General features: G+C 37.7%; 1 protein-coding gene across 4 annotated transcripts in view; it reads right to left on the reverse strand.

The window, feature by feature from the left end:
- The window catches only part of NSD1 (nuclear receptor binding SET domain protein 1), a 146319-nt gene that overhangs the window by 25694 nt on the left and 101839 nt on the right, over nucleotides 1-18786 (reverse strand). For 2 of the 4 annotated variants that reach the window (XM_049648612.1, XM_049648609.1), the window contains 6 exons: nucleotides 16686-16761; nucleotides 14054-14172; nucleotides 12964-13107; nucleotides 10645-10768; nucleotides 3794-3994; nucleotides 2300-2479 (listed from right to left, as the gene is read on the reverse strand). In XM_049648612.1, the coding sequence (XP_049504569.1) occupies nucleotides 2300-2479; nucleotides 3794-3994; nucleotides 10645-10768; nucleotides 12964-13107; nucleotides 14054-14172; nucleotides 16686-16761 (844 nt within the window). The other 2 variants (XM_049648610.1, XM_049648611.1) reach the window with 2 other exon arrangements.

Below are 18786 nucleotides of genomic sequence, written 5' to 3' on the forward strand. Positions count from 1 at the left end.
GGAGGGGAGGGGGGGAGAGAGAGAGAGAGAGAGAGAGAGAGGGAGGGAGAGAGAGAATCCCAAGCAAGCTCCACGCTTTCAGTGTAGAGCCCGATGTGGGGCTCCATCCCACGAACTGTGAGATCGTGGTGTGAGCCGACATCAAGAGTCGGATGCTTAACTGACTGAGCCACCTGGGTGCCCCCAGAATGTTATATTTAAAAGCTATTAAATACCAAACTCTTGTCTTTAACTTTCTTCTAAACAAAAGAAGAGTGGTATAATAAATAGGCAGCAGTGTTCACAAGACAGTGTTTATAAGGAGCAGGTATTAGAAGAACAAAAAGAACGTCCTCTTTGTGAATTAAAACATCTCTACCCCAGGGGCGCCTGGGTGGCGCAGTCGGTTAAGCATCCGACTTCAGCCAGGTCACGATCTCGCGGTCCGTGAGTTCGAGCCCCGCGTCGGGCTCTGGACTGATGGCTCGGAGCCTGGAGCCTGTTTCCGATTCTGTGTCTCCCTCTCTCTCTGCCCCTCCCCCGTTCATGCTCTGTCTCTCTCTGTCCCAAAAATAAATAAAAAACGTTGAAAAAAAAAAAATTAAAAAAAAAAAAACATCTCTACCCCAAAGGCTTCCCTCTTTATCCATAAGCGCACTTAACGTGCTTTTTGTTTATTCTATATTAGCAGCATAGAATGGTTTGAGGATACAAACCATGTCCTCTAAGTGTATCTTTTCCTTAAATTGTCATGTTACATGAATCTTCTAAGAGCACAAAAAAAGTCCAAATTGACCACTTCAATCATATAAAGCAGTTGAAAAACCTTCTTCTATGACTTTAGCACTATTTAGTATATCCAAATTTCTCAAGAGGGATGTTCATTCAATTAGACATACTGACTTTTTAAATGAGTCCCTCAGAATGTTCATAACCAGCCAAGTTTTCATGAAATTGCATAGCCACTAAGTATTAAAAAAACAGAAAAGTGAGAGAAATTGTTCCCCCTAAATTACTAATCAATAAAATTTAGTCAATTTGAAAAGTAATGAAGAAACTACATGAGAACTGGTGTCACCATCAACACCAGAAAAAACAGTGAAGCAATGTCCACAACAGTCTTAGAAAAAGAACACATATCCTGTTTTATAGTAACCCAACACATGCTTCTAGTATAGAGGCAAATGATGGATAGCCTCAAGCAGAGAAATAAGCACCTCTGGGTGCTTCCTAGAAGTTCAGTCAACCAAGAGAAAAATTAAAATAAGGAAATCAGAATTATAAGCACCATAGTAAATAGAGTAGTGATGATTACTAAACCATCCACTTACAATAACTAGCAAAAATCAGGCTGTGAGGAATTGAAAGAAAATGTAGAAGCTTAACACTATCAAAGAAGTATGTTTTAAGTTGAAGAAAAAAAATATATAAAGATATAAAATTTATTTTTCTTCCACTTTAGAAGAACTTTTAGGAATACCTCTAACAGTTAAGAAATACTTAATAGATGTTCATAAATTCCTTCACTTTCCTTTTATATTCATGAATAAACGATTTAACAAAAAAGAAACACAATTGTACAATATAATACCATCTTCTAGAACTATTTCTATCTAGATATATACCCCTGCTATCTGCTTATGTGCACAAATGTCTTATGTAGTATCACTTAAAATTAAGTAATGATTTTTTCTGATGGTGGAACTTGGGACGATTTGGGATTATTTATTTATTAATTATTATTCCTTACCTCCAGTTTATTTAACATATAACATTGTATATAAAGTGTACAACATAATGACTAGATGTATATACTGTGAAATGATTGCCCAACTAAGGTTAGGTAACATATCAAACATCTCACATAATTATAATTTTTTCTTTTTGGTGGTAGTGAGAACTTTTAAGACCTACTCTCTTTAGCAACTTGCAAATATGCAATACAGTATTAGTCACTATAATTACCGTGGTGTACATTAAGTCCACAAACTTACCAATCTTCTAACTGGAAGTTTGTACTGTTTGATCACATTCCCCCATTTTCCAAGGGTGATTCTATTTCCTTTCCCTTATCTTTCTCTTTGTTTCATTTATCATTTTAATGAAAATAAGGTCATTATTCAAAATAACAAAATAAAACCTCTCCCTTATCAGGGAAAAAAAAACAAGTTTAAAAGTTCTGCTATGTTATCCTAAGTTCAAGACATTACATCCCAATATTTTCTCTACTAACAATGTGAAGAAAATGATTTTTGTTGCACTTAAAATATTGTATTAACCTCTTTTTAGACTATTCATACATTAAGCAGTCATGTCTTACCTTCTGAGCATACAAAACACCAGCTAACGTTAACATGCTCATGATTTCGGCAGCCCCGCCGAGGTGTAAAGTGATTAGGGCAGATGATACTATTAGATGCAAGGATCTTGGACCCAGCAGCCAGGCAAAAGTCATTGGCATGGTATGCCACAGGGCAGCGGACACAGCGCATCAGACGACCTAAAATTACAAGCAGGAAAACCAGAGTAGCAGACAAAAAACAAAGAGATTAAATATAAAACAACACGAGTTACTGAAATCTTTGTCAGCACTGAGAAAATGTCACTAATAGAAGGAAACACTACTAGGACAAGGGATGATAAAACACATAATTCACTATGAAAAGCTCAGATGGGAGCTATGTGATAAGTTACCACAAAGAGTCAGATCTCACGACTGTTAAGTGAGCCTGCCTCACCAAGAAAAACCCTATATAATCCATTGCCTAGACTCCTAGGAAACCTGGAATCAGCCTCAGACTAAATAGAAGAGATGTGCACAATCAGAAAGAAGGCCAGCTGGGAGAGAGAAAGACTAATAAATAATATTGCTTGGTACTATGTGATTCTTAAAGCCGGAACTTTAAGGTGAATGAACCCCTTCCAGATAAAATATGTCCTCTAACATGTATCACACCAAATAGAAACCATTACCAAATCATCTAAATGTAATCTACAATAGCAACTAAAAATGGGAAGGTAAACTGATGGTTAAACTGTAATTTTGATCAACCAAGTTAAATTACTGTACTTAAGAGTGAGGAGATCTATAAGTCCAAGGAATCATATTACAAAAGGTACTGCCAGTCTAATTAAAAGCAAAGGCAAAACACTGCTACGTTTTTCCTCCTCAATCCCCTATGGGAGAAATGAGGGCTCTGTGGGCACACAAGCATTTAATAGTAGAGACACAATATTTGGCTTGGGAAAACTAGTAAGAGACCCTATTATTATTGAACAGAAATAAATGACTGTTTTCCCAATGAGAATAGACCTAAAAACTTGAATTTACCTGGAACTATAGGCAGTTTTGGAAACTTTAGCTCTCAATCTAACTATAATGCAGGAAAGAGGTTTTAGGATAGAAGTTTCCATTTAAAAGAAAATAAACCAACACAAAACAAAAACCTCAATTCTACCCTAAATTCATGTTTGAATGATATCACATCTGACAACCATAGATATAAAGGGTCCATAGGAAATGAATAATACACTTTGGTCTAATGGAGTAGGGGGAGAAAGGCATGTAGCACAATATTTTCTCAAACTAAGAAATCGAAATATTTCAAACCACCACATAACATTAGGGCTCCACAGAATACAATGTGGGAACTGCTAGACTAGTCCATTATTCTCCTCTCTCTCACATAAAATGCTGACACTCTTGACAAAAGCTAGAGAGGCCACGAAGAGATGCCAGATAGCACCTGGAAATACACATTGCCAATGAAAGCGAGGTTCTACAATTAGACTGGTCCATGTGAGAAACTCATACCTTTAGATGCAGAAACACTGGCTGGATTAGCAGCATGGCAGGTTATACAGATGTGGAGGGAGCACCGGAAGCCCTTGTTCTGCATAACAGTGGGTGGATACTTCTGGACACACTCTTCATGGTAAAACTTTCCACACAAGGGCAAAAGGCACCTTTTAACATCTTCCCCACTCTGCTTACAAACAAAACAGGTATGGATTCCTGGGAAACCGAAATAAAGTAATAAATTAACACCAATTTAAGAGTTCATCCAATGCTAAAGCATTAGATGAAAGTTTGTAAGTACACAATTCTGTACGAAGTTCCAATATGGGGTGTGTGTATGCATGTGAGTATGTGTGTGTGTGGGTGGGGGGGAGCAGGAAGGGTAGTTCCCATACCAGCAAGCAATTCTCCAACACCAGCTAGGTATCTTACAATTCAACTTAATTCTGAGACTATATACCTGGCAATAACATCATATCCCACAGATTAAGGACTCAGTTCTACATGACTGCCCCATCCTCAACTTCAGATGCCACTCTCAAGTCCAGGTTGTCACCTATACTTCTGACTGGCTATATATCAGAGGTTCTCATGACCCTGTCTTCCTCAGGTTTGATTAGTTTGCTAAAATGGCTCACAGAGAAAGATTTTTATTTATTTACTGGATCACCGGTTTATTACAAAAGGTTGTAACTCATGAACAGCTAAATGGAAGAGACAAATAGGGCAAGATATGAGGAAAGGGTATGGAGCTTTCACGCCCTCTCCAAGAGGCACCACCTTCTTCTTAATCTCCACATGTTCACCAATCATTCAGAAGCTCTCTGAAACCCACCCTTTTAGGTTTTGATGGAGATTTCATTGCATAGGCGTGGCGGATTAAACCACTGGCCAGTGATTCAACCTCCGGCCCTTTTTCCTCGCTAGAGATTAGGGGGCTAGGAATGAAAGTTCTAGCCCTCTAATCAGGATGGGTTCTTCTGGCAATCAAGCCCCCATCCTTAGGTGTGTCTTTCATTAACATAATAAAATACACACAAAGGACATCTTTATCACTCTCACCCCTTAGGAGAGACCAAGGTCTTGGGAGCTCTGTGCCATAAACTAAAGACCAAAATACACATTTCTTAGTATAAATCACAATATCACAGTAAAGAACTTTCTAAGAGACTGATTAGGATGACAACGTGAACCCACTGAACAATCAATCACTACTGAGAAAATCTTGACAATGTTTGCTTGCTAATGTGACACAATAGGAACTACACATTACGTACAAAGCATTCCTGCCAGAAGAAAACTGACCTGAAATTAATTCAGCCTCTAGATCTAACTACAAGTTTCCAGGAAATATGGAAGAGATAGAGGAAGAAGTTAAAAGGACACCTCAAAGATGCAATCAACCAAATTTACAATGTGGAAAACTGAGTAGGACAAATCACCGTTGTCTCAACAAATAAACGACACTTAAAAATAGGGTGGGAGTAGTAATGTTGTAGATTAAGAGAAATTAAGAGACATATCAAAAAATAAAGAAAACCTTATCTGTATCTTGATTCAAACACTATAAAAAGACATCTTTGAAACAAATTGGAAAATTTTTAAATGAGACTGGGTACTGTATAATTTTGCTACACATTAGATATATATCTTTAAGTAGTAACTGTTACACCTTTTGAAATACATGGGTAAACAGAGGTAGAACACCAATAAGTACTGAAGCTAAGTGATGAATACGGGGGGAATCTTTACACTGTTCTACTTTTATAAATGTCTGAGGATTTCTTTCTTTTCTTATGTTTTTGAGAGAGAAACAGCGAGAGTGGGGGAGGGGGGGAGAGGGGGGGGGGGAGAGAGAGAGAGAGAGAGGGAGAGAGAGAGAGAGAGAGAGAGAGAGACATAGAATCCGAAGCAGGCTCCAATTCACAAGCAGTGAGATCATGATCTGAGCCAAAGTCACATGCTTAACTGAGTGAGCTACCCAGGTACCCTGAGTGTCTGAGGATTTCTGTAATACAAAGTTTAAGAAAAGAAAAAAAAAAATCCACCTCTCTCTGAGAAGCAATACAATGTAAAGGAAAAAGCTCAGGCTTGAAAGACACATCTAACTTGCCTCTGACACTTGCTGGAAATAGAAGCTCATTAAAATAGCCCATCTCACCTATAAATAGTAAGTTTACCCAACTAATAATGATTTTAGGAAAAATTTTTAATTATGCATTTGGAAAGAAGCAAACTACTTACTGTCTAATGCCAAGTAACTCACAGCCAATATTAGATTAGAATAACCTAAATTACGGGACAGTCACTCCCCATTAGGAAAATAGGGTAAGAAATGACTCCTTTATTCTTACTCTATTCATCTTTACTAAAACCAGAGTAAAATTTCCTACCCTCAAAAATAATAACTCTTTACCTCACGTCCTATACAAAAATTGATTCAAACTAGACCATAGACCTAAATATGAAACCTAAAACTATAAAATTTTCATTAGAAAACAAAGAAAAGCTTTGTGACACTGGATTATGCAAGATTTATTCAATATGACACCAAAGCAAAATCTCTAAAAAGAACAAACTAATAAACTGAATTTCATGAAAATTAAAAACTGCTCTTCAAAAGACACCATTAAGGAAATGAAAGACCAACCCACAGATTGGTAGAATAATTTTAGAAGTATGTATCAGATAAAGAACTTGTGCCCAGAATATATACAACGGGCTCTTAAAACTCAAAAGTAAGAAAATAAACAAATTAAAAAAAAAAAAGATCTGAACAGACACTTCATCAAGATGTCAAAAAAGCACATTAAGATGCACAGGGGCACATGGGTGGTTCAGTTGGTTGAGCGTCTCATGTCAGCTCACGTCATTATCTTATGGTTTCTGAGTTTGAGCCATGCTGTCAGTGCACAGCCCACTTTGGATCCTCTGTAACCATCCTCTCTGCCCCATCCCTGCTTGTACTCTCTCTCAAAAATGAACATTAAAAAATTATTAAAAGTATATATATATAAACAAAAACAAAAAAGATACACAATATCATTCATCATTAAGAAATGCACATTAAGGGGCACCTTGGTGGCTCAGTCGGTTGAGCATCCGACTTCAGCTCAGGTCATAATCTCACAGCTCATGGGTTCGAGCCCCACGTTGGGCTCTGTGCTGACAGCTCGGAGCCTGGAGCCTGCTTCGGATTCTCTGTCTCCCTCTCTCTCTGCCCTTAACCCACTTGCATTCTGTCTCTGGCTCTCTCAAAAATAAATAAACATTAAAGAAAAGAAAGAAAAGAAAGAAAGAAATACACATTAAAATAACAATGAGAAGGCACCTGGGTGGCTCAGTGGATTAAGAATATGACTCTTGATTTCGGCTGAGGTTATGACCTCACGATTCATAGGATCAAGCCCTGCATCAGCCTCTGTGCTAACAGGGTGGAACCTGCTTGGCATTCTCTCTCCCTCCCTCTGCCCCTCCTTGAGCACGTGTGCACACGCTTGCTCTTTCTCTCTCAAAATAAATATTTAAAAATAAAATCACAATGAGATACCGTGATACATCTGTCAGAAGGGCTAAATTTAAAAAGACTGACAATACCAAGTGTTGATGAAGATGTGAAAGAACTGAAATTCTCATGCATTACTGATGAAAATTTAAAATGGTACAAACACTTTGGAAAACAGTTTGAATGTTTCTTAAAAATTAAACATATACCTACCATGCCATTCCACCCTTACGTATTTACACAAGTAAAAAGAAAATGTGTCCATCCAAAGACTTGAATGTTCACAGCAGCTTTATTAGTAATACCCCAACCTGAGAACAACCCAAATGTATATCAATAGATGAATGAATAAACCACCTGTGATATATCCATACAATGGCATACTACCCAGCAATAAAAAGGAATGAACCTGCAACAATGTTGTTGAATCTCAAATTAACTATGCTGAGGGATGGTTTCACAAGGTGTTATATACACATACAGACATATATATGTCAAAACATATCAAACTACACTTTGTGCAGTTTATTGTACATCAACTATACCTCAATAAACTATTTTAAGACAGAGAATGAACTACTGATACACACATTAACATAGATGAGCATCAAAAATGTTATATGGAGCCAGACACAAAAAACTATATATGTTTTGTTCCACTTCTATATATGAAACCCTTAAAAAGGATAAATTTAATGTGTAGTACCAGAAAGCAGATCATTATTTGCCTGAAATAAGATTTGGGGGAGAGAGGAGCATAAGGATCAACTGTAATAAGTACAAGAGAACCTTCTGAAGTGATGGAAATGTTCTAAATCTTCTCCATGGTTGTGGTTACACAGATGTATATAAATTTTATCAAAACCTATCAAAACATACATGAAAATGAGTGCATTTTATAGTAGGTAAATTATACTTCAGTGAGGCTAACTTAAAAAAAAATAGTTTTGCCTTAACTTGGTCAGAGAATATCACATTATAATAAAGATAAGACCAGTGGGGTGTCTGTGTGGCTCAGTCGGTTAAGCATCCAACTTCGGCTCAGGTCATGATCTTGCGGTTCAGGAGTTTGAACCCCGTGTTGGGCTCTGTGCTGACAGTTCAGAGCCTGGAGTCTTCTTCAGATTCTATCTCCCTCTCCCTCTGCCCCTCTCTTGCTCGTACTCTCTCTCTCTCTTTCAAAAATAAAATAAAATATTAAGAAAAAAAAAAAAAGGTAAGACTAGCAAAACTGGATCATTTGCACAAAAGGCAAGAAGCTCTAAGATTAGGATAAGAGATATGCACATACCAAAACATTTTTTTCTAAATTTCATTTACAGGGCTGGATGGCACTATTTTCCATAATGATCAAAAAGCCCACCATGCAGGGACAAAATGACCCACAGCTATCTTGTCTTCCAGCTTTTATTCACACGCTACTAAAAGTAGTGGCAGAAAGATGAGATAACTCAATGTGACAGAGCCACTTATTTAAAGACACAAGTTGGGGTGCCTGGGTGGCTTGGTCGGTTGGGTGTCCGACTTCGGCTCAGGTCATGATCTCACGGTCCGTGGGTTCGAGCCCCGCGTCGGGCTCTGTGCTGACAGCTTAGAGCCTGGAGCCTGTTTCAGATTCTGTGTCTCCCTCTCTCTGTGACCCTCCCCCGTTCATGCGCTGTCTCTCTCTGTCTCAAAAATAAATATTAAAAAAAAAAAAAATTAAAAAAAAATAAATAAATAAAGACACAAGTTAATTCTGTCTCTTGTTCCCACATGGGCTACTCTAAACCTACACTCTATCCTTCAAGTGAGAGACCACCTTTCCCCATCATTCTCACCAATGTAAGAAAAAAACTTCAGCTTCCTTCTTCTGCCTCCCAACTTCAAGGAACATTCCTATTTTATCTTTTTGCCTCTTCAAAATTATTCTCTCCTGTTCCATAACTGTACTCCTCCAATGATTCCCTCTTCTGTTATAAGAATTTATTTCTCTATGTGGTTTTTAACCTTTATCCTACCAACACTCAAGATGTTCTTCCTCTTGACCCTACAATATCCTCCCTTCAACTACTGCCCTCTTTTCCATGGTATCAGGCTTCTATAAGAAATAGCGTATACTGGTACCCAGGCACCCTTCAACCTGGTTTAGTATGGCACCCTCTGGCAAAAAGTCAAGCCTTTCCTCACTGACAAATACAACTGTCTCTTTTCACGCCAGGACCTCCTTGGTTTCTCTGCCACATCTGCCACTGCTTATGACACCCCACTGCCCCCGGCTTCACAGCCATTCTTTGACTAGCTCCTCCTCACCTTCCAGTAGTTCTTCTATGTGGGCATGCCCTAAGTACTGTTGTCCGCCTGCTTCTCACTCTACACATGCTTTCACTCAGGGCAGGATCATTCACACTTACGATTTTAATGACTTAGGAGTGTAACAGCTGTCATCCCCTATTTTTTTTTATTACTTAAATGCTGTAACATTCAGTCCGACTTCACCTCATGTCATGAGTTCGAGCCCCACATCAGGCTCGGTGTTGACAGCTCGGAGGTGGGAGCCTGCTTCGAATTCTGTGTCTCCTTCCCTTTCTCTCTCTGCCCTCCCCCGCTCACTCTCTCTCTCTCTCTAAAAAATGAATAAACGTTAAAAAAATTTTTTTTTAAAATCTGTAACATTCACATATAATGCTGAAGAAAGAGCAATCTCCTTAGCACAGCCTGTGAGGTACTTTACAGGCTGGTTCCATCTGACCATTCTTAGTTTCTGACCCAATTTGTATATTAGAACTCTTAAAATAGGTCTTTCTCTTTTGGTAAACAGTTTTGTTGACATATGATATACACACAGAAAAGTACAGCATCCTAAGTGTATAGTTCACAAATAACCATAAAATAAACTTGCTTATGTAATCACCAGTCAGCTCAAGAAACAGAAAACACTGACAGTAATCCAGAAATCCTCCTTGTCACTACCAATGCCTCTTCCCTAAAATACCTTAAACACACAAACCTATGCCTCCTATTCCCTAAACAGTCTATACTTTAATTATTGGACCTTCTATTCTTCCTCTCCCCACACCAATGACCATGTCTCTCTTAAAACCAAACTCAGTTTTTTTTCTCTGTGGCACTGGTTCATCTTTGTTTACCTATCACTTTAAATGTATCTCTACTACAATACTTTTGCACCACATTATACCATAAAGTCATTATTCACTTGGAATTCTTTTCTACAGGCAAAGATTACAAAGCACCTATCCGTGTCTGCAGCAACTAGCCCAGTATCGCCACAAAAACAGTGCATCCAATAAATGTTGGGTTTTCCTGTAAAACTTAAAACTCAGACCATCTTTGGAAGAAGATCCTTCTGTATCTACTTCACCTGTGCGACATTCATTGCAGATAAATTTTCCTCTCGGCATCTCAGTTAGTCCAAGGCACTCCAGGTGGAAAGCCCCACAGCACTGAGCCTCACATAACAGCAGCTCACCCAGTTTCTCACAGTTCTGTTAAGAGAAAGAAAACAGGTATGTCTACAGAAAAAGGATTTTAAAGTCCCGAACAGAAGGCCTTCATGAAGGCAGAGGTTAACTAGCAGCTTTCTAGAAAGCAGAAAGCCCTCTCTTTATTCAGCCAATATTTAGTGATTAACTCCTCTATGCCAGGTACCACAAGGTCCCTTGGCTTTCATGGTTCATATATTCTAAGAACAGAAAATACAAGTAAACAAACAAACAGGAAAGATAATGATAAGATTAAGTAGAGAATTCAAATAGCTATTTTGGATTGGGTGATTAGGAACGGCCTCTCAGACAGGGTTCTGAGCTACTAGTCAGTCATTTAGTCAGACAGAAAGACCAGGAAGACCAGTACAGAAAGTCCACAGACAGGAAAAACTATGTCATGTCTAAAAATCATAAGGAAAATCAGTGGACTAAAGTGGAACAAAAGTTAGAAGTGGTAGAAGATGAGGTAAAAAAAAAAAGGCAACAGCCTGATTGTGTGGCCTTACACATTATGGTATAGTTTCAGATTTTATTCTCATTAAAAGGTATACCATCAAAGGTCTTTACCAAGGGAAGGCTAAAATCAAATATTCATTTAAAAACAGATCTCTCTGATTACTACATGGAAAATGAGTTCAAGAATGAGATATGTGAGAACAGTAGCAAAGAGACAATCAAGGAAGCTACTCTAATAGTTCAAGCAAGAGATACTGACTAGCTAGACTTGGATTGTAACAGTCCCAAAAGGGCTCTACTCAAGGTTTGAATGAACTTTGAGATACATCTACAACCATCTCAGAGAGGCCACTTTTCTAAGATGATCTCATCTAAGATAGGGTGCCATTTTTGATAGAGCCTTAGGAAATAAAGATCTGGATGTTTGTTTCAAAACACTGTAAGATTTATGAAAATTCTGCAAATTCCCAACATTTGTTACTTTTATGCCTCTAACATCCTGACTTGTTTCCCCATACTGATTAGCAGAAAAATATAAAAATGACAAAAAGTCTTATACTTACTGGGTGAGGAAAGGTGACTAGGCAAGTCTAATACATTTAAGAACCCAAGAAACAGAACTGGTCTTGGCCACTTAACATCATAACTTAAATAAACAAATGAGTAGGAGAACTTTGGGGAAAAGGCCAGAGGCAGCCAGGGTTAAGAACAGACAGACTCCCAAGGTCTTAATCAACCTATAGTGTAAGTTAGTCTTAAACTTTGTCTCTTTCATTATCTCCTATTCACATAAAAATTGACAACTGCCATGTTTTATATATTCACAGTAACAGTGATACCAGCTTTTATATACAATAAACAAGTCTGCTTTCATCATTTAAACAGGAAAACTTCAATTACAATACATATCAAAGAATAATGTTTTAAAATTAACCAAATGTTATGGACTAACCCTTTAATTGGGATGATTATGTAATTCATCTTTCAGATTGGGAACCATAATAAAAGGATACAATATTAATAAATTATACAAGGACAATAGATTTAAACAAAGAGTGCCCAAACAATCCAGGGCCATAAGGCCACTATAGCTTTAACCATTTTTTCTTGATAATCTTTGTGGGCATACACTCTCTGAGGACTAACAGTGTGTTTGGGTGCTCACCCGAATATGATCAATCTTTATATAATAGCGAAAATGAACAAAGAAACAAAGTTGAAATTCTATTGTTCATCATAGCATATCCTGGGCTTGGGTTATTTTTATTTTTTAGCCGTTTTAATTAGAAAAGAGGAAGAAAAACCAAGTATCTTCAATTTTTTATATGTCAGCTTTTAAGAATCTACAAAGGTAAATCAAGCCCATACAGAGAGAGCATAATCAAAGCATCCGTTTAATGGACTCTACTATCAAGTCTGATAAAGGCTCTTTAGAGAGAGGCAATACAACAGAGTGGTTAGGACTCTAAACCCAGATTGCCTGGGTTTCAATCCTGGCTTTGCTGTGTGACTATAAGCAAGCTATGTAACATCTTTATGCCTCAGTTTCCTCATCTATAAAAGCGAGGATAATAATGGTAATCTACTTTACAAGATTGTTAGGACTATATGATGTAATTTAAAGTGATGGAAACTCTTGACATATAGTAGGTACTACATATATACTTATTAAGACATGAAGAGGTCTTCTTTTAAAAGACAAGCAAGCAATCAAAATGCAAGTGGGAAACATCTTCTACCTGACAGACATTCTCCTTGAGTGCAGCTCCTCCGCCTCGTTCACCTTGCAGCTTTTTCGATGCTGGCATCCCATGATCATTCTCTACACCCTCCTCAACAGTGTCCTTGGGGCTTGCAGCCGTTCTGTGTGTCATCAGTTCTCCCTTGCAGAGAAAAAATAATGTCCCATATCTGTATTATTCATGTCTCCTCCATTTGACCCCCGCCCTCTGGGCTGCTATTTGTCTAGCCATTAAGCACTTACAGATGTTCAGCCAATCACGCGGGCGGACTGCATGCAATGTTAGTTCTAACCCTGCTGTGATTGGGCGGGTAGTGGGCGCCTCATGCCCTGCCACTAACTGCTCTGAGGCTGTTCCACTGGAACTTTTTGAGCTGTTCCATTTTAAGGTTTCACTAAGGGAGAGAAAACATTCTTAAGTTTATTTGATTACTTATTTGTCCTTCCAAGATCAGTGTTTCCTAAATAATGCCCACCTTGGGCATTCTATTCAAATTATTCTGGAAAGAAACACTCTGTATCATAATGTGTAATGCTGACCTGACTTGCTCTATTTCTCTTTTAACTTGAGTTGAAAAACCAGAGATGGCATCAATGACTGCATTGATGCTCTGCAAGGAAATGGTTTTAAATCCACCTTTGTTTCCTTAAAGCCAATGTTTATAAATATTATTCTAAAATTAAGCAGATGCTGGTTTCAAGAAATAAGCAAATTGAGTTTCCTTCCCCTCTAAATGTAGCAGTCTCAACTATAAAAGGGCAGTATGAAAGTTCACTCAGATTATATGGTTACTTGGCATTGTGCTCTTTGGTTTTAGAAAAAGCTTACTTTGTGATGAAACAGTTACAAAATTTATCAGACACCTAGAGCATAGGATGTTAAAGATCATACCCATAGTTGCCATATATTGTCTTGCCTGAATTTTACTAGCATCAGACTCTCTTTCTACTCCAGGATTCCTATTACAGCTTTTCATTAGCTATTTCAGTAGAACATTACTCTTAACTCAAGGGAAAGAGGGATGTGGCCTCTACTGTAAAAAGTAGATTTGCTTTGGAAGGTCAAAAGATGAGGAACTGAGTAATACCTCTGAGATTGGAGTTTCTTTTGATGAGTCGTCATTTTTCATTTTTTTACAATGCACCTTGGCTGTAGAATGCCTCTGTCGTTTTCGCTTCCTTGGTTTATCAAATATCTTCGTAGTGCCTATGACAGGAAAACAGGTGTTACCTCCTGGCTAATCACTTACATGTCCAAGAACTCCTATCCTCAACTAAAAGGACCTCATAGAATTATGGAATGTTAGAATAAAAAACCAATCTTAAAGCCCATTTAATTCCCCAACTTTGTAGATGAGGGATAAAGGCACAGGGTGGGGAGATTTACCCACGACTACATAATTAGTTGGGAAAATAGGTACACACATATAAATTCTGCCTCATACAGATTAAATAGTAAATGTATAGGTAGGTTAGAACAATTACATTTTACATGATTGAAATGAAAAACTTCTTAATTCCTCAAAGGACTTTAACATCCTGTAAATGGGGAGGAAATACATTTAGTAGTCAGGAAAAGATACTAAAATTCGACCTCCACAATTAAAGATAGTACATTATAGCACTATATGATTTAAGGATTAAGATGAAAAGCTGAAATACATAACATCTGGCTTGAGGAAAGGGAGATCTCCCTTAATACATTTAGTAACTTAAAGGATATTTAGCAATGGTATTATAACGTTGAACATCCAACAATTTAAAATATATGCATGCTCGAACATGGCCTATATACAAAATGAAATTCCAGTCCTTCCCTCATTATATTTTATACTTATTTCACCTCTTTGTTACAGAAATATCAGGAATTTAAACTAATATTTCATAAAATGTTCCAGGATAATTAGGCTAGGTATCAACATGAAGGCTAGACTTTGGAAAACTGGCTTAGTATTCTCTTCTTGGGACTGCCTGATACAGATGGAGAAGCTCTGCTATCAAAGCTGCTGGCTGCCTATAACTAAAAGAAAAATTAACAGAATAGCAGAATGAAGGTTCAAATTTCTCAGTAGCTAAAATATTCAGATGAAATTTACAAAAGATAAAGAATAAGTTTTAGGTTTTACAAAAACTGGAGTATAAAAGTGTAAGAGAAGAGCTGATAATTACTTTGAAAGTTTTTTTCCTAAAGCAAGCAAATTGATGAAATTATATTTGCACACAAGATTAACGTAAGTGAACATATTGCTAGATTTATTTACTAAAAAACTTAATAATCATGGGTCACATTTAAAGATGTGCTCATTTAAGATCACATGCAATATAACCTTCCCATGATATCCTTTGCTGGCACATCTGATGCTATGTGCTCAAATCTGGCTTAACACTTCAGAAATAACAGTAATCAATAAATGGCACCGGCAGATGATCAAAGTGACACAAAGAATTGGCATGTAGAAAATTTGGGGTGTATAACAAGATGGTAGTGTCGCAATGAATGTGGTCACGTCTGGAATTAGTCCTCCCAAGTCTGCCACCTCTTTCATCTTCACATTCTCTATAAAATAGGGATAATATGGATAATATCCTAATTCTCTATAATGCTTTCGATGGATTAGAGATTAACAGTCCTAAACAAAGGAACTGAGCAAAGGACATGGTAGAGCAAATGCACAAACTATGATTACTGTATCTGTTACTCAATAAAGAGCTGCCCATTCCTCCAATTGGCAGAACCAAGATCACCATGTCTAAGTTTCAGGAGTCAGATTAAAAAACAATTTAAAAGATTTCAAAGCCCTTAAGAAGCAACCACAATGGACCAGACTGAAATGTAAGCTCCCTTTTTCAAGCATATACTCACTCACCAAAGATCAAAGATGTGGTAAAAGAAACTAAGACTATTTGTGAAAGACTGGCTTAGATGACTTGTAATTTCCCTCTCAACTCAGACTCCTTATTTTCTGTCCTACACAATAAAGATTGAATCAAAGCCAAGAAAGTAATGATAGAGTTGGAGAACCATCTAATAAGAAAATTAAGTAGCTCATTTTCTCTATTGTTCCTACCAGTTACTTACTCTAACAGAATTCTAATTCCAGGATTCTACATTCTAAATCTGTAATTCTAATTTCAGCATGAAACTCAAGATGACCAGACAATTTTCTAGTGTCATGCATTCTATTGGGAAGCATATTTTGACAAACAAGTCTTTTTTTTTTCTTTTTTAAAGTTTGCTTATTTATTTTTAAGTAATCTCCAAACCCAACATGGGGCTCAAACTCACAACCTTGAGTTCAACAGTCACGTGCTCTTCCAACTGAGCCAGCCAGGAGCCCCTTGGGCAAACAAGTCTTAGAAGTTGCAACCTTGCGGGGCACCTGGGTGGCTCAGTCGGTTGAGTGTCCGACTTCGGCTCAAGTCATGATCTCACAGTCTGTGAGTTCAAGCCCCGCATCGGGCTCTGTGCTGATGGCTCAGAGCCTGGAGCCTGCTTCCGATTCTGTGTCTCCCTCTCTCTCTGCCCCTTCCCTGCTCATGCTCTGTCTCTCTCTGTCTCAAAAATAAATGGAAAAAAAAAAAAAAAAAAAAAGAAGTTGCAACCTTGCTGGTCTTGCTTACATATGTAACAACTTTTCTAGTTAGCTGACAAGGTGTTTCCTAGTTATTTCCGCATTACATTTTTTAAATCTCAAACATTTAAATCTCAAAAATACGCACCTCCACCAAACTCTTTAGAATGAGATGCAGCACGTGATTCATTAATGTCATTCTCCAAGTGGCCAGCTTCATAACACTACAAATAAGTAAAATGCAACAGGTTTACAAAGGAACAGAAAATAAACCTTTTGTATTATATGCCAAAAGTTGAACTGTCTACTGTCACAGATACAGAAATCCTAGCTATATTAAAATTAAAAAAAAAAACCAGTATAACAATAATGGATTGAACAGAAACTATATGGGGAAAGACATGAAATAAAACACAACAACAAAAAACACAACTCCAAAAGACTCATACAAACACATACTCCTTCAAAAACCAGGGATAAGAGGTGGGTGGGATTATGCAGCGACCCCCAATAGATCAAGCAGATACACAATGGTGTTCTGATTGAAGTGGTAGACAAAGACAAAGGGCATGGTCCCAGAAACCGACCCACCATCTCTGTTCTATTTCATACCACCCTGTATTTAAAATCTATCTTCTTAAAACTGAATTTATGCCATTATTTTTACAAAGACTTATTTATTTGATGAATTCTAAATATTAAGGAGCTCTGGATCAGTGCTCACTTCAGAAGCTCATATACTGGAAAACTCTGAACCACAGAATGTCTTCCTGATTTAAGTGGCTGCAGGTTAATGTAAATGAAAGCAACATTAAAACTCAAAACACTTAGATATCAAGAGTAATTTCCTACACATTTTATACCCCTACTAATAATGCCTGTATAAATTAGTTCCAGTCCAAGAAAACGGCTTCTCCTACAATAAAAATATTCTTCAACATGAGTGTAAAACAAAATTTAGTGGCCACAAAAAGTCAACATAATGGATGCTATTCTTGCTGTAAAGGTACTAGAGCTTGGGGTGAAAACAAGACAAAATACAGCAGCAAATTTCCAAATGCTCACCATATAGATTAATCAAACCATTCACTTACTGTATGTCAATTACATATCAATAAAATGGGGCGGGAGGGGGGGGATCATTTACTTAATTGCCCCAAATTCTGCTTTTCTTTAAAATCTGTCATTATCTCACTTCTAGCAGTGATCCCACAGCCTTACATAATTCACCTTGTATAACACTACTAAAGATATCACCTGATTGCAAATGTCCCTTCCATTCTCAAAATATTCAGCTGAATCCCAATTTCCCTGTCCCTTACAATATACCTCTTTCAACAATCTTTTTTTTCTTTTTAATTTTTTTTTAACGTTTATTTATTTTTGAGACAGAGAGAGACAGAGCATGAACGGGGGAGGGTCAGAGAGAGAGGGAGGCACAGAATCTGAAACAGGCTCCAGGCTCTGAGCTGTCAGCACAGAGCCCGACGCAGGGCTTGAACTCACGGACCGCGAGATCATGACCTGAGCCGAAGTCGGACGCTTAACCGACTGAGCCACCCAGGTGCCCCCTCTTTCAACAATCTTAAAAATGGCTAAGATTTGAGTAAGACAAAGCCAGGGGAAGCACTGCAGAAGAAAACTATCACAGCCTTAAAAGTATAAGGTGCAATGATAGTATGATGATTTGGGGACATGATACTGTCACTGATTGTTGTACAAACTGCAGATAAAGTTCAGAGAGCAGATGAACCTAAGAATTGAAAAGTCCATGTCCAAAGACAAAGTCCCAGTCTTAGGACATTGAAAAGAATAAAAGAACTAAAGAATATAATGCAGCCTTTAAAATGAGGTACAAAAACACAAATATTGAGTTTTACATTTACATGCTAATTGACATGGGTGAATAACAAAAACAAAACTAGAGTCTTCAATATAGGATTAAATGATAGAAGGCTGCTATAGCTGAGGAAAAAAGTCTAAAAACTCAATTTGTGATTTGATTGCAATCTCCATTTTTTTCTTTAAAGAAAAAAATTTAAGAGGAAATCTGTGGGGCGCCTGGGTGGCTCAGTCAGTTGAGCGTACAACTTCAGTTCAGGTCGTGATCCCACAGCTCTTGGGTTCAAGCCCCGCGTCGGGCTCTGTGCTGGCAGCTCAGAGCCTGGCGCCTGCTTCGGATTCTGTGTCTCCCTCTCTCTCTGCCCCTAACCCACTCGCATTCTGTCTCTGGCTCTCTCAAAAATAAA

This window comes from Panthera uncia (genome assembly GCF_023721935.1).
Source record: "Panthera uncia isolate 11264 chromosome A1 unlocalized genomic scaffold, Puncia_PCG_1.0 HiC_scaffold_17, whole genome shotgun sequence".
NCBI lineage: Eukaryota > Metazoa > Chordata > Mammalia > Carnivora > Felidae > Panthera > Panthera uncia.